The 12,619-nt window shown below is 36.0% G+C and overlaps 1 protein-coding gene across 1 annotated transcript in view; it reads right to left on the minus strand.

Moving 5' to 3' along the window:
- LOC149775431 (THO complex subunit 6 homolog) overlaps positions 1-12,619 on the minus strand; it is a 65,017-nt gene that overhangs the window by 11,191 nt on the left and 41,207 nt on the right. Inside the window, exons 9-10 of the mRNA XM_089942957.1 lie at positions 10,319-10,418; positions 3,063-3,115 (exon numbers count right to left, since the gene is read on the minus strand). Coding sequence (XP_089799083.1) covers positions 3,063-3,115; positions 10,319-10,418 — 153 coding nt within the window. The remainder of the gene's footprint in view (positions 1-3,062; positions 3,116-10,318; positions 10,419-12,619) is intronic.

Raw genomic sequence — 12,619 nt, forward strand, 5'->3', positions numbered from 1 at the left:
AAAGCATTTAATTCTTATAAAAATTAATTTTACTGCGACTTAAATGAAATGTGATCCATGATTATACCAGCCTTATAAATAGGAACTCATGTTCTAATGAAATGTGATCCAGGACTATACTAGCCTTATAATGGGAACTCATGTTCTAATAAAATGTGATCCATGACTATACTAGTCTTATAATAGTAACTCATGATCTAATGAAATGTGATCAATGACTATACCAGCCTTATAAATAGGAACTAATGTTCTAATGAAATGTGATCAATGACTATACCAACCTTATAATAGGAACTCATGTTCTAATGAAATGTGATCCAGGACTATACCAGCCTTATAACAGGAACTCATGTTCTGATGAAACGTGATCCATGACTATACCAGCCTTATAATAGGAACTCATGTTCTACTGAAATGTGATCCATGACTATACCAGCCTTATAATAGGAACTCATGTTCTAATGAAATGTGATCCATGACTATACCAGCCTTATAATAGGAACTCATGTTCTGATGAAATGTGATCCATGACTATACCAGCCTTATAAATAGGAACTCATGTTCTAATGAAATGTGATCCATGACTATACCAGCCTTATAATGGGAACTCATGTTCTAATGAAATGTGATCAATGACTATACCAGCCATAGGAACTCATGTTCTGATGAAATGTGATCCATGACTATACTAGCCATATAATAGGAACTCATGTTCTGATGAAATGTGATCAATGACTATACCAGCCTTATAAATAGGAACTAATGTTCTACTGAAATGTGATCCAGGACTATACCAGCCTTATAACAGGAACTCAATGTGAACCATGACTATACCAGCCTTATAATAGGAACTCATGTTCTAATGAAATGTGATCAATGACTATACCAGCCTTATAATAGGAACTCATGTTCTGATGAAATGTGATCAATGACTATACCAGCCTTATAAATAGGAACTCATGTTCTACTGAAATGTGATCCAGGACTATACCAGCCTTATAACAGGAACTCAATGTGAACCATGACTATACCAGCCTTATAATAGGAACTCATGTTCTAATGAAATGTGATCAATGACTATACCAGCCTTATAATTGGAACTCATGTTCTGATGAAATGTGATCCAGGACTATACCAGCCTTATAATGGGAACTCATGTTCTAATGAAATGTGATCAATGACTATACCAGCCTTATAACAGGAACTCACGTTCTGATGAAATGTGATCAATGACTATACCAGCCTTATAATGGGAACTCATGTTCTAATGAAATGTGATCAATGACTATACCAGCCTTATAAATAGGAACTCATGTTCTAATGAAATGTGATCAATGACTATACCAACCTTATAATAGGAACTCATGTTCTAATGAAATGTGATCCAGGACTATACCAGCCTTATAAATAGGAACTCATGTTCTAATGAAATGTGATCCAGGACTATACTAGCCTTATAATGGGAACTCATGTTCTAATGAAATGTGATCCATGACTATACTAGTCTTATAATAGTAACTCATGATCTAATGAAATGTGATCCATGACTATACCAGCCTTATAAATAGGAACTCATGTTCTAATGAAATGTGATCCATGACTATACCAGCCTTATAAATAGGAACTCATGTTCTAATGAAATGTGATCCATGACTATACCAGCCTTATAATGGGAACTCATGTTCTAATGAAATGTGATCAATGACTATACCAGCCTTATAATAGGAACTCATGTTCTGATGAAATGTGATCCATGACTATACCAGCCTTATAATGGGAACTCATGTTCTAATGAAATGTAATCAATGACTATACCAGGCTTATAATAGGAACTCATGTTCTAATGAAATGTGATCAATGACTATACCAGCCTTATAATGGGAACTCATGTTCTAATGAAATGTGATCAATGACTATACCAGCCTTATAATAGGAACTCATGTTCTGATGAAATGTGATCCATGACTATACTAGCCATATAATAGGAACTCATGTTCTGATGAAATGTGATCAATGACTATACCAGCCTTATAAATAGGAACTAATGTTCTACTGAAATGTGATCCAGGACTATACCAGCTTTATAACAGGAACTCAGTGTGAACCATGACTATACCAGCCTTATAATAGGAACTCATGTTCTAATGAAATGTGATCAATGACTATACCAGCCTTATAATAGGAACTCATGTTCTGATGAAATGTGATCCATGACTATACTAGCCATATAATAGGAACTCATGTTCTAATGAAATGTGATCAATGACTATACCAGCCTTATAAATAGGAACTCATGTTCTAATGAAATGTGATCAATGACTATACCAGCCTTATAATAGGAACTCAAGTTCTGATGAAATGTGATCCATGACTATACCAGCCTTATAATAGGAACTCATGTTCTAATGCAATAGGATTCATGATCATGCTGGCATTATAATAGGAACTGGTGTTCTAATGAAGTATGAGCCAAGGCTATAGCAGCCTAAAAAAAAGAAATCATTCTGTAATGAAATCTGATCCACAACTATACATGCCTAATAATACAAATCATTCTGTAATGAAATCTGATCCACAACTTACCTGCCTAATAATAAAAATCATTCTGTAATGAAATGAGATTCATGGACATACTGGACTTAAAACAGAAATCATGTGATTCATGGACATACTAGCCTCACAATAGAAATTACATGATTCATGGCCTTACTGGACTTACAATAGAATTCATGTGATTCATGGACATACCAATCTTATAATAGAAATCATGTGATTCATGGACATACTGGCCTTATAATAGAAATCATGTGATTCATGGACAAATGGCTTTATAAAGGGAATGATTTTTAAGGAAAGGCATTATACTGAGGGATTGGTGTATTTAACATATAAACATAATCTTCACTATTTATTTTCTATATATTTCTGTAAGAAAATTCTACAATTCAGACCAAAAAGCAGACATAAGTTCCTAAAACTGTTTAGAGAACAAAAGCTACTCACTAAATGGTGGCATTTTTCAGAATAAATTTTATTGTGAGCCTGTAGACATGTTTTCTTACCTCATGCTTGTAGGGTTGCAAAACAAGAGTTGCCTCCCCTGCAGATCTACAGTCTAAAAAGTAAAATTATATCATATTTTTTATTTTAGAAGTCAAATAGCTATGGTCTTATACTATAAATTCATTATTACAGTTCACACAGAGTGTAATGATATTTTTTTATTTGTGTTTTTAAGGTATTCACTTAAGTACACCACACTACAGAGAAATACATGAGAAAATAATTAGGTCCTGAGTTAGTTTTCTACACTCAGAGCAAATAATCCATCATGAATAGGATGAAACAGCCCGAGTTGAGATACTGAACTTTCCTTCTTTCAACGGTAGAAACAGATCAGATCTCCCTCATGCTCGGTTCATTTCAAGTACCATTTCTGAGCCCTCACTGGGTCCTGGAGATGAACCTAAGACAAAAGGATCTAACATGGAAAGAGGCAAAGGGTTGATTGCCCATGCATGAAAACTTGTTTTATGCAATGAAAGCCACCACAGTACCATCATAACAGAATTGTAGATAGTTCAGATCACTTACAAGGCATGTATTTCAGTGATTCTGTCTGCTTTAGTGACATGGAAGCAGGGTTAAAAAGAGAGATGTGACGAAGATTAAGGCTGCAACATGTACATGGTTAACAATAATCAAAACAATACTGCCAAACTGAAATGATTAAAATACCAACCTTTCCCCTGTCTAATGGTTATTCTTACAGAATAGCTGATTGCTGTAAATAAGACGTGTATGCTGTACCTTGCTCAACATGATTTTTAAAAATTTGCTGCATGTTTTTGGCTCATTTTTTTGTAGAATTCAGTATCAAAGATATGACTTTGTTGAATGTATATAAAAACCCTTTTGATCATTGTGATATTGTTTCTCACTTTATGTACATAATGATGTTGTCGTTGTTCTAGGGTTTAACGCCATTTTTCAGCACAAAATAGGCTATACATGGCGGCCAGTATAACTGGCGGAGGAAGAGCCCTGGAAAATCCAAGGAAGAACCACTGACCCACGAGAAGCTACTGGCAGGCTTTCCCATGTACCCACACTAGCTGAGCCTTGGACTCGAACCCACGCAGACAGAGGTGAGATGGCAGTGATCCAGAATGGTGTCATGTTGTGTAATGTGTGCAATGCTCATAAACTCTAAACTTTTTCTTGAGATTTGATGTGAAAAGAATCACCATAAAAATCCTGTAAAACAGTCCCCTTAAGCAGAGATGCAGGAAAATATATTTAGAATGGGTAGTTCCTGCATCATTGACATATACATATATATTCATTGTCATTTTTACCTATGTTACCAATTTCTACCAGCAGTAAACTAATCTATTTACATATGTAGCTGCTGCGGAGTGACCACTGAAGCTTCAGGCTGTGGCTCATAAGGTACTGTATTCAGCCAGGTCAGAGACCAAAGTAGATTCCTCTTCAGGCAGTGCCCAAGCCTTCAGTCATTCAAGTTTGAAAGATGGTTGGAGAAATCTTTGTTTTGTCCTATATCCTTCCTCTCATGATGACAAAATGCATCAGAGATTGTGGAATGGTAGCATTTTATAGTGATGGGTCCTAAATTTTAAAGCTCAAAATAACTACATGCGAAAGTAAGTTATCTGGGGTATTGATGCTTTAAGTGGAGTGAGGTGTTCTTGCTTGCACCATCAGAAGAAAACTCTCCATTTCCTCTCTTAAACTTTCAGAGTGGTATGTTATCTTGTCCAGGTGATTTTGTCCACCACTTGTTCTAAAAACCGTTTGTCTCGGAGGGGTTGCTTGATATAATCCAGATAAAGAGGTTCATCAGATCTGGGTATGGGTGAAATACAAGAATCAAGGTTGTTTGAGCACATCAGGAAAAACATTTTCTGTGGAATTTTAACTGCTAAGTTTTAAAAAACTGCTTATCCATGATTTTTCACACTTGATGGGAGCAATCAGGATAAGACATCACTCTGATTCCCTCACTTTTGCAAGATGTTTGGGGTCAGAATGGATGGAGGGAAAGCAAATGCATCCAGACTGTTATAATCTATGTAAAGTGCACTGGCTGATGGCATCCATCATATCTGGGACTGGAAAGACCAAGGTAGGGGGCTTCACATTCCCCCTGGATGCAAACAGGTCTATAAGTGGTGGGCCCTAGTGGGCACACATTCAAATGAATACCAAGGGGTGAATCAACCATTCAGTTTGGACTGGCTGATTCAATCAGAATGTGTGTGCCGGTACAACAAGCTTACCCTACATGGAATGGACCTTAACAGGGATTTGTTGCTTTCATCACCTACAAAAAATTCCAAACCAGAAGGCAAAGATCTCAAAATGTACCTCCTCCTTTCTGAGATAATTTACCACAGTGGAGTTGTCGGATTAAAAAAATGTGATGCTCTTTCATGACGGTGTCTCCTGCCACTAATTAAATGCATTTAACATGGCCTTCATCTCTAAGACATTGATGTGCAATGGTTGGTCCTAAAGAGTCCACAATCCACAGATTTTCCAAATTGATGGCATCTGTACATTCAAATATTATTTATGGACACTGAAGCTAAAACACTGAATGTAAGCTCATTTTCTGAGATGCAACCTCTTGGATTCCAAAATTGGAACTATTTGTTTCAGTGGTCAATGCTTCATTCACAACAGGAAAAACTGGATAATATGCAATGATTTTATGAATTGATGATCCAGGACAGTGAGCTCCACTGCTGCACTGATGAGACCCAACATGCAGTGGATTCTGAGACATGATTCCTTGACAGGAATGAAGACACTGCAGAGATTGTTTGCAAGGCATGTTCCTGAAGGAGACTGACCCTGTTCACATGCATTTTAATCTATGTACTCATGTATGCTGAGATCGTATGAAATCAGATTTGCCCTTGCTGACAAGGAATACTAGGTGCAGCAGAAGTGAACTAAGGGAATTTATGTCATGACATGGAATAAAACTCACCTGGTGTTTTTGTTGTATGTTGTCCAAGCAGCTGGAGGTCACAGACATAGAGATGACCCGGAAGTGAGGTACTTTTATGTCAATAATTCTCATGAACATCCAAGGACTGACGATGAGATCAAATGAATCAAATGAATGTGTCCTGAACTGGTGCACTGCATCCTTTAAGGTGAAATCCTCCTCCTGAAAATGTCATTTTGAACCAGTCTTGATATCTCCATTCTGAAGCATGGTGTCTGTATTTAAAGGTTGACTGAGTTCAAGTCTATGCCTGGCTGAACTGTATTGGACTTTGGTACCAAGAACAGTCTTTACTGCCTTTTGTGAGAAGATTGTCTATTTCCTACCCAAGCCTTCTCCTCAGTTGGATGTATGACAAGGGTGGCATTAACTTGGCTACCTTTTGGATGGGTGGGTGGTGCTGCCCTTTTCAGAACACAAACCATATGTGAAAATTATTCCAAAGTGGGTGAAATTAACTTATTGTAAGCCTGCTGCAGTATTGCCATAAATTGCGGGTCCGGACCATGTCAAGAAAGTGCTTCTGTTCCATCCACACTGCTGAATGGTTTTACATCCACAGGTCCACTACACTTCTTTCAATGACTGGGACCTCTGAATGAAACACAGATATGTCTGTGTCTTAATAGTAAACTTTTTAAAATTTAAATGGCAGTTGATGCTGCTAAAAGAAATGCCTGTTGACACTTTGGTCATGTAGTTGCCTCCCTACACAATGCAATAACTTGAACAGACTGTGGTAACTGTTTGAACATCGGCTGGTCTTTCTTTGCTATGAGATCAACATATGCTGGGTGTTTGTGACTTGCTGCTGATGAAGTAGGAGGAAATGGTGATGTACACAGTTATCCTCAGCTAGCTTAAAGTGCTTGCACACAGAGCACTTCTACCAACCCACTGTGTTGACCTTAACAGATGAACTTACTGTGAAGTGGATGCAATTGAACAACCCATCTGTTCCCCCCAAAATTAATGCAACTTTAGACAATAAGTAAAAGAATTTATATAACAGGATAAGTACACAAGATTTTAATAATTATACTACTGATCTGGGCAGGTGTGTGATGAAATTATATTCTAATAAAATTAGAAACTTCATCTCAGATATAAATGAGCAAACAATTGATATAAATATAGATAATATTCTCCCCTTGTGTGAGAAAACTCCTCAGTCTGGCTTCCTATGTGAAAAAGGACCACTTGAAAAGTTTTCTAGCTCTATAAAAAATTCCAAGCACAAGCTGTAGCTGTAACTGGAGTGTTCGTGGATGTGTGGTAATCCTTTGGTCAAAGAAGAGAGCATTCTTGTCTGACTCCCACCTAAATGGGAACACAAGTTTAATATTTTTTCCCCTCTGTATTTATGAGGCAGTGGACATACTCATAAGATTTTATAATTAGCTGCTGTAATTGCTATGTCTCAACTGTTCTCCTATATCAGTGTCCAGAAATCTTGAAAAATTATTACAGCAAGAAAAATGTCACTCTGACCTACTTTTGTCCATGGTGAGTAGTACTATCCAATATAAATATAACCATAACATTTTGTGACTGTACAAAACGAACAATAGTTTCAGAGAAACTGAGCTAAATGCAGAAAACCTGTGTAATTACTGGAGCATAAGTAGGTCATTGTCACCTATTTTTGCCCCATGGTATGTAGTGTGTTCTTGGAAATGTGTCAGATACAGCTGCTATAAATGGAAAATAAGATAAGCACATGGTGGTCTAGGATGGACAAATGTACTCTTACATTATTCTTTATGCAGCAGTTCTTTTTTATATAGAATATTCTCAAATTTGTAATATGTGTAGGATTAAATAATGACAAAATACAAATAAAAACTAAGAACTGTTTATTGCTTTGTTTATTAATATTTTTAATGAACCAAAAGATCACATACCATAGACAGACTAGAGTAAGACTTACTTAGGTGAAGAGAGCATAGTGGTTGGCATGTATGTATAATGCACCCAATCTAAAGCAAACCTTGCCTTAATCACAGTACAGTTTTGACTCATCCGAACAGTGTTATACAGAGAAACAGCAGTATGTAGTAATTAAAGCATACATGTGACACTACCAACTGTAGACATAAAATACCGTTGAAAGTTGGTCTACCACACATACCATTTTATAGTTGAAATCTACTGCTTTTCAAAATAAAAGAATTTAAAAAAGAAAGATATAAAATACCCCAAATATGTTCTATTTACATGTTCTATCAACACAGTTGAGAAAATAGCCAGAACCAGTATATGGGGACTGGAAATGTTGTTGTTGTAGGGTTTAATGCCATTTTTCAGCATGAGATAGGCTATACATGTCGGCCAGTATTAATGGTGGAGGAAGAACCCGGTAAAACCCCGGAAAAAAAACACTGACCCACGAGAAGCTACTGGCAAGCTTTCTCACATACCCACACTGGCTGAATCCGAGACTCGAACCCATGCAGACAAGGTGAGATGGCAGTAATCGGTAACGGAGAGCGCTTTAGACCACTCAGCCACTCGGGGCCCCCGGACTGGAAATGATTCATCAGTACAATGACCAGTGCAATGATGTACGGCAGAGCAATAGGATTAAAATTGTTAAATAATGGTTGACAAATGTACACAACATGCTGTTAATTGATATTCTTATGATAATTTGGGGAGTTTAAGGCCAAATGTGGGATGTTTTTTGAGGAGATACAAGCAATAAAGAAGTAAAAGGTAATGATGTCTTGTGATCCTTTGATGAAAATCAGCAGACCTTTGGTGGAGGGGATTTAAGAGGGAGACCAATAAGAATAAAAGATTTTGGCAGACAATATAGTAAGCAATTTCTGTTGTCATGTATAATAATTATTGCATTGTTCAAGATGTTTTATGAGAAATATTTAAGGACAGCTCTTACATATTTTGTTCAGTTTATGGCAAAATGCCAAAACACGTGCTTTCAACCAATGCTAAGAAATATTATAAGTTTAAGAATTCTTGAATATCAGAATTTAAGCATGTGCAGGTGAGTATTAAAGACCCTGAGTTTCCATTATGTTTCAGAGGTCTTTTGTATTTCATAAATTTTCTGAATTCATCATGCACTTAAGTTCAAACACTAGATAAAATATATGAATTAACAGTGGATTACAAGACATTTGAGATGAAATTATTCCTAAAATCAGATACGTAATTTGTCACTGTTTATTTTAAGTCTAAATCAATCTTCTTTTCTTTATATATTTACAGCAGTGGAACAAGCGAGCAGAATTCTGGATCTGAGCCATGAAGTGAAAGAAGCCCTTGAGGATAAGACTCCAGAATACATCTCAAGTCCAAGTCAGGAAATTCCACTCTGGGGTGAACATAATGTGGACGAGCATTAGGGAGAAGTCAGCAACCTTATAAACCCAGTAACAGGAAAATTGAAGCTAGAACCTTTTTTCAGGACGAGCATAGTTGTCTGGCCATTAAATATTTTAATGCTGATAGAGAGGACATTCTCCATTTACACAAAATACAAAAAGATTCAGCAGGAAATATGGATAAAAACAATATTGAGAACCTGTTAAGTGTGAAATTTAATAACCACAGTAGATGTCATCAGTGGTCACCACACTGTGATCTTGTAAAGAAAACTAAAATTGCTAATGGATGTTACTGAAAAATCTTTACAATGAACTACATTATAAAGAAATCTTCCTTTTTCATCAATCAACTATATACTGATACCTATTAATCATTACTGTCACATTTTCCATCAGAATCTGTTTCATGTTTTGGGACCCAGAGTGGCAGAGTGGTCTAAAGTGCTCTCCGTTACGGAGCACTGCCATCTCACCTCTGTTCGCGTGGGTTCGAGTCTCAGATTCGACTAATATGGGAATGTGAGAAAGCTTGCCAGTAGCTTCTCGTGGGTTGGTGGTTCTTTCTGTAGGTTTTACGGGTTCTTCCTCCACCATTAATACTGGCCGCCATTTATAGCCTATTCATGTTCAAAATTGGCTTTTTCAAGTGAATACAAACGGCAAAAATATGCAGCTGTTTTGTGTGTAATTCTCATGATGAATATAAAATTTATGCCAATAAAAAAAATTGAATGGCTTAGAAGTAAATCTATTGATCAAATCTTGCAAATCTACTGGTTAGAAATACTGGTTCTGTCATATGGATGAAAAACTAACTAACATAATACCACCATTGTATCAGTGTCGCGAGTACTGAACACTGTCATAATACAACTGGCCACAGTTCCCCCCACCCCACATTTGCCACATGAGAAAAGTTGAAACTTACCCCATATCCTAACCGTGCCATCTTCTGAGGCAGAAGCACATTCATTGTCACTTTTCTTGGTAATTGCATGTACATAGTCTGTATGACCCTGCAGACAGTGCTGTAATAAAAAATGGAAATGTTAGTTTTACTGGAGGTCATACAGGTATATGAGAACTGTGGGTTGTTGTTCATCTTTTTTAAAGTATTTAACTAGTATGTTGATTGACTTCTGAGGAGAACCCATTAACCACTCAACTATAAGTGAATACAAAACAAAAATAAAACAAATTTGGTACTGTAAACGTGGCCAGAGCTGCAGCATGGCATGTGTGTATTTTAAACTTGTTACATCATGACTGTACAAATTGTTCTAACCACTTATATAAAAAAACAAGCAACATATTAACTTCAAGGTGAATGAGAATCCAGAGGAAAATACCAACCTTTAATGTTAAGCATTAACCTTTGTTTGTGTGAGTTTAAGGAATCAAACTCAGGTCTGCAGAGTTGCAATTCAAGTGTGCTACTATTGTGATATCTGATTCTAGCCTTGTAACTGATAAAAAAAGTAATATAGCAATGCTGAATTGTCTTTCAATAAATAATTCACTTTTCATTCCCAACTTTTTGTATCACTTTTCTTTTATATGGAATGGTTTGCCAACTTGTCAGTTAATCTGTTTTGCTTAACGGAGTTTGTTTTGCATAAATCACTTTAAAAGAAATTGCCAATTAATTAGTTTCTGTGCTTGATGTCAGTCAATATCAAGTTCAATGCTATTCCTGCCTTAACCTACATGAAAATCATCTGGACAAATTAATCCACCATTAATTAATTAAACAGTACACACAAAGACTATTGACCAATTTCCACTCATGCTGTATAGTATGCACTGAACAGCTCCAGGAGAAATTGCCATGTTAAGAGGTAGAGTTAGCCCTGTGTTACATTGAGCTGTAGTGTAAATGACATAGCTGATTTTCAACCCATTACATCACTACGTGCAGTAAGACCTAACGGTAGATAATGGTAATTTACAACATGACACATAGAATCCACTTACAAATTTTGATCAGAAGACTGACTTCTAAACCAGTAGATTTGTTATCAGCATAAATTTTATGTTCATTATGGGGACTGAAAACAAAACAAGTAAAAAATATATCTGGTGAATGAAGTACAGTTAGAGACAGGAGATTTTGCAGGCAAAGTTTACTGAACTACACTCAGTGGCACCCTCTACCAGCTTATATAGAAATATGGTCAATATATTATGTGCATACTGTACATTGGTAAACTGAAACTGAGGACTGATCATCAAATTTCAACAAATTTCAAACTTTAATTTTCAAACACTGCATCTTACAATCGATTTATCTAACATAAATTTTTTTCTTTCACTTGTTACATTTTTCCAAATTTCTGATTTGCAAACAATTTCTTTATGTACCTTTCAAGATTAAAAAGTTGTTATGTCCCTGCTGTATCAAAGGAGGGACCACATAATGAAACCCATGTCTACTTATTACATAACAGGGTTTACTGCCACATTGGTAAATCTGTATGTTTGTATGTATGTATGTATGTTAAAAAATTTCATTGCCTTGTAACATGTGACAATTTAAAATGAAATCAGGGCAACCATGCGACTTGATGACAAAGGAATTGCCACGATGTAAAGAAAAACATGGCTTGTCTACATGAAATGAATGATGTGAACATAAATTTTCACTCCTTTTCAGTTCTCATTGGTTAATTCACAGAACGATGTTCTTTACACTAAGAGTTCAATGTAACACAGAATACAATGCAGTAGGACTAATTTCACAAAATTTTTAAACAATTCTTTTCTTTTTTGCTATAACAGAACAGTTTCTAAAACAACTTGTAAGTTGATAATTGTAACTATGGACCGTTCCATTAAAACATACATGGTACCCAGGAAAGGCAGTTTTTTTAAACTATATGCCAGGGTACTTTGATTCACAGAGTTCATAGTAAATTAATAAGAAAATTCTAAATTGCATCTATGGGTGAGTATCCTACTTTAAAAGTGCCTTCCCATGTATGTTTTAATGGAACAGCCCAATGCCACATAGTAATTGTAATGTAAAAGTAGTTAGAACCCAGCAATACTTTACCAGAATTTGTAATCAATTATAATTACTAATGACCTTTTTGGCTAGGAACTGATTACAATTATAATTTTATTTCAAGTACTTAATTACTTTAATAATTCTTTACTGTACAACACTGGCTATAAGGACCCATCAACCTTTGTACATCAAGTGTCTGTCCCCAAGTTTTGTTAGTACATT

Source organism: Sinohyriopsis cumingii, chromosome 19 (genome assembly GCF_028554795.1).
Source record: "Sinohyriopsis cumingii isolate HCF-2022 chromosome 19, ASM2855479v2, whole genome shotgun sequence".
Taxonomy (NCBI): Eukaryota; Metazoa; Mollusca; class Bivalvia; order Unionida; family Unionidae; genus Sinohyriopsis; species Sinohyriopsis cumingii.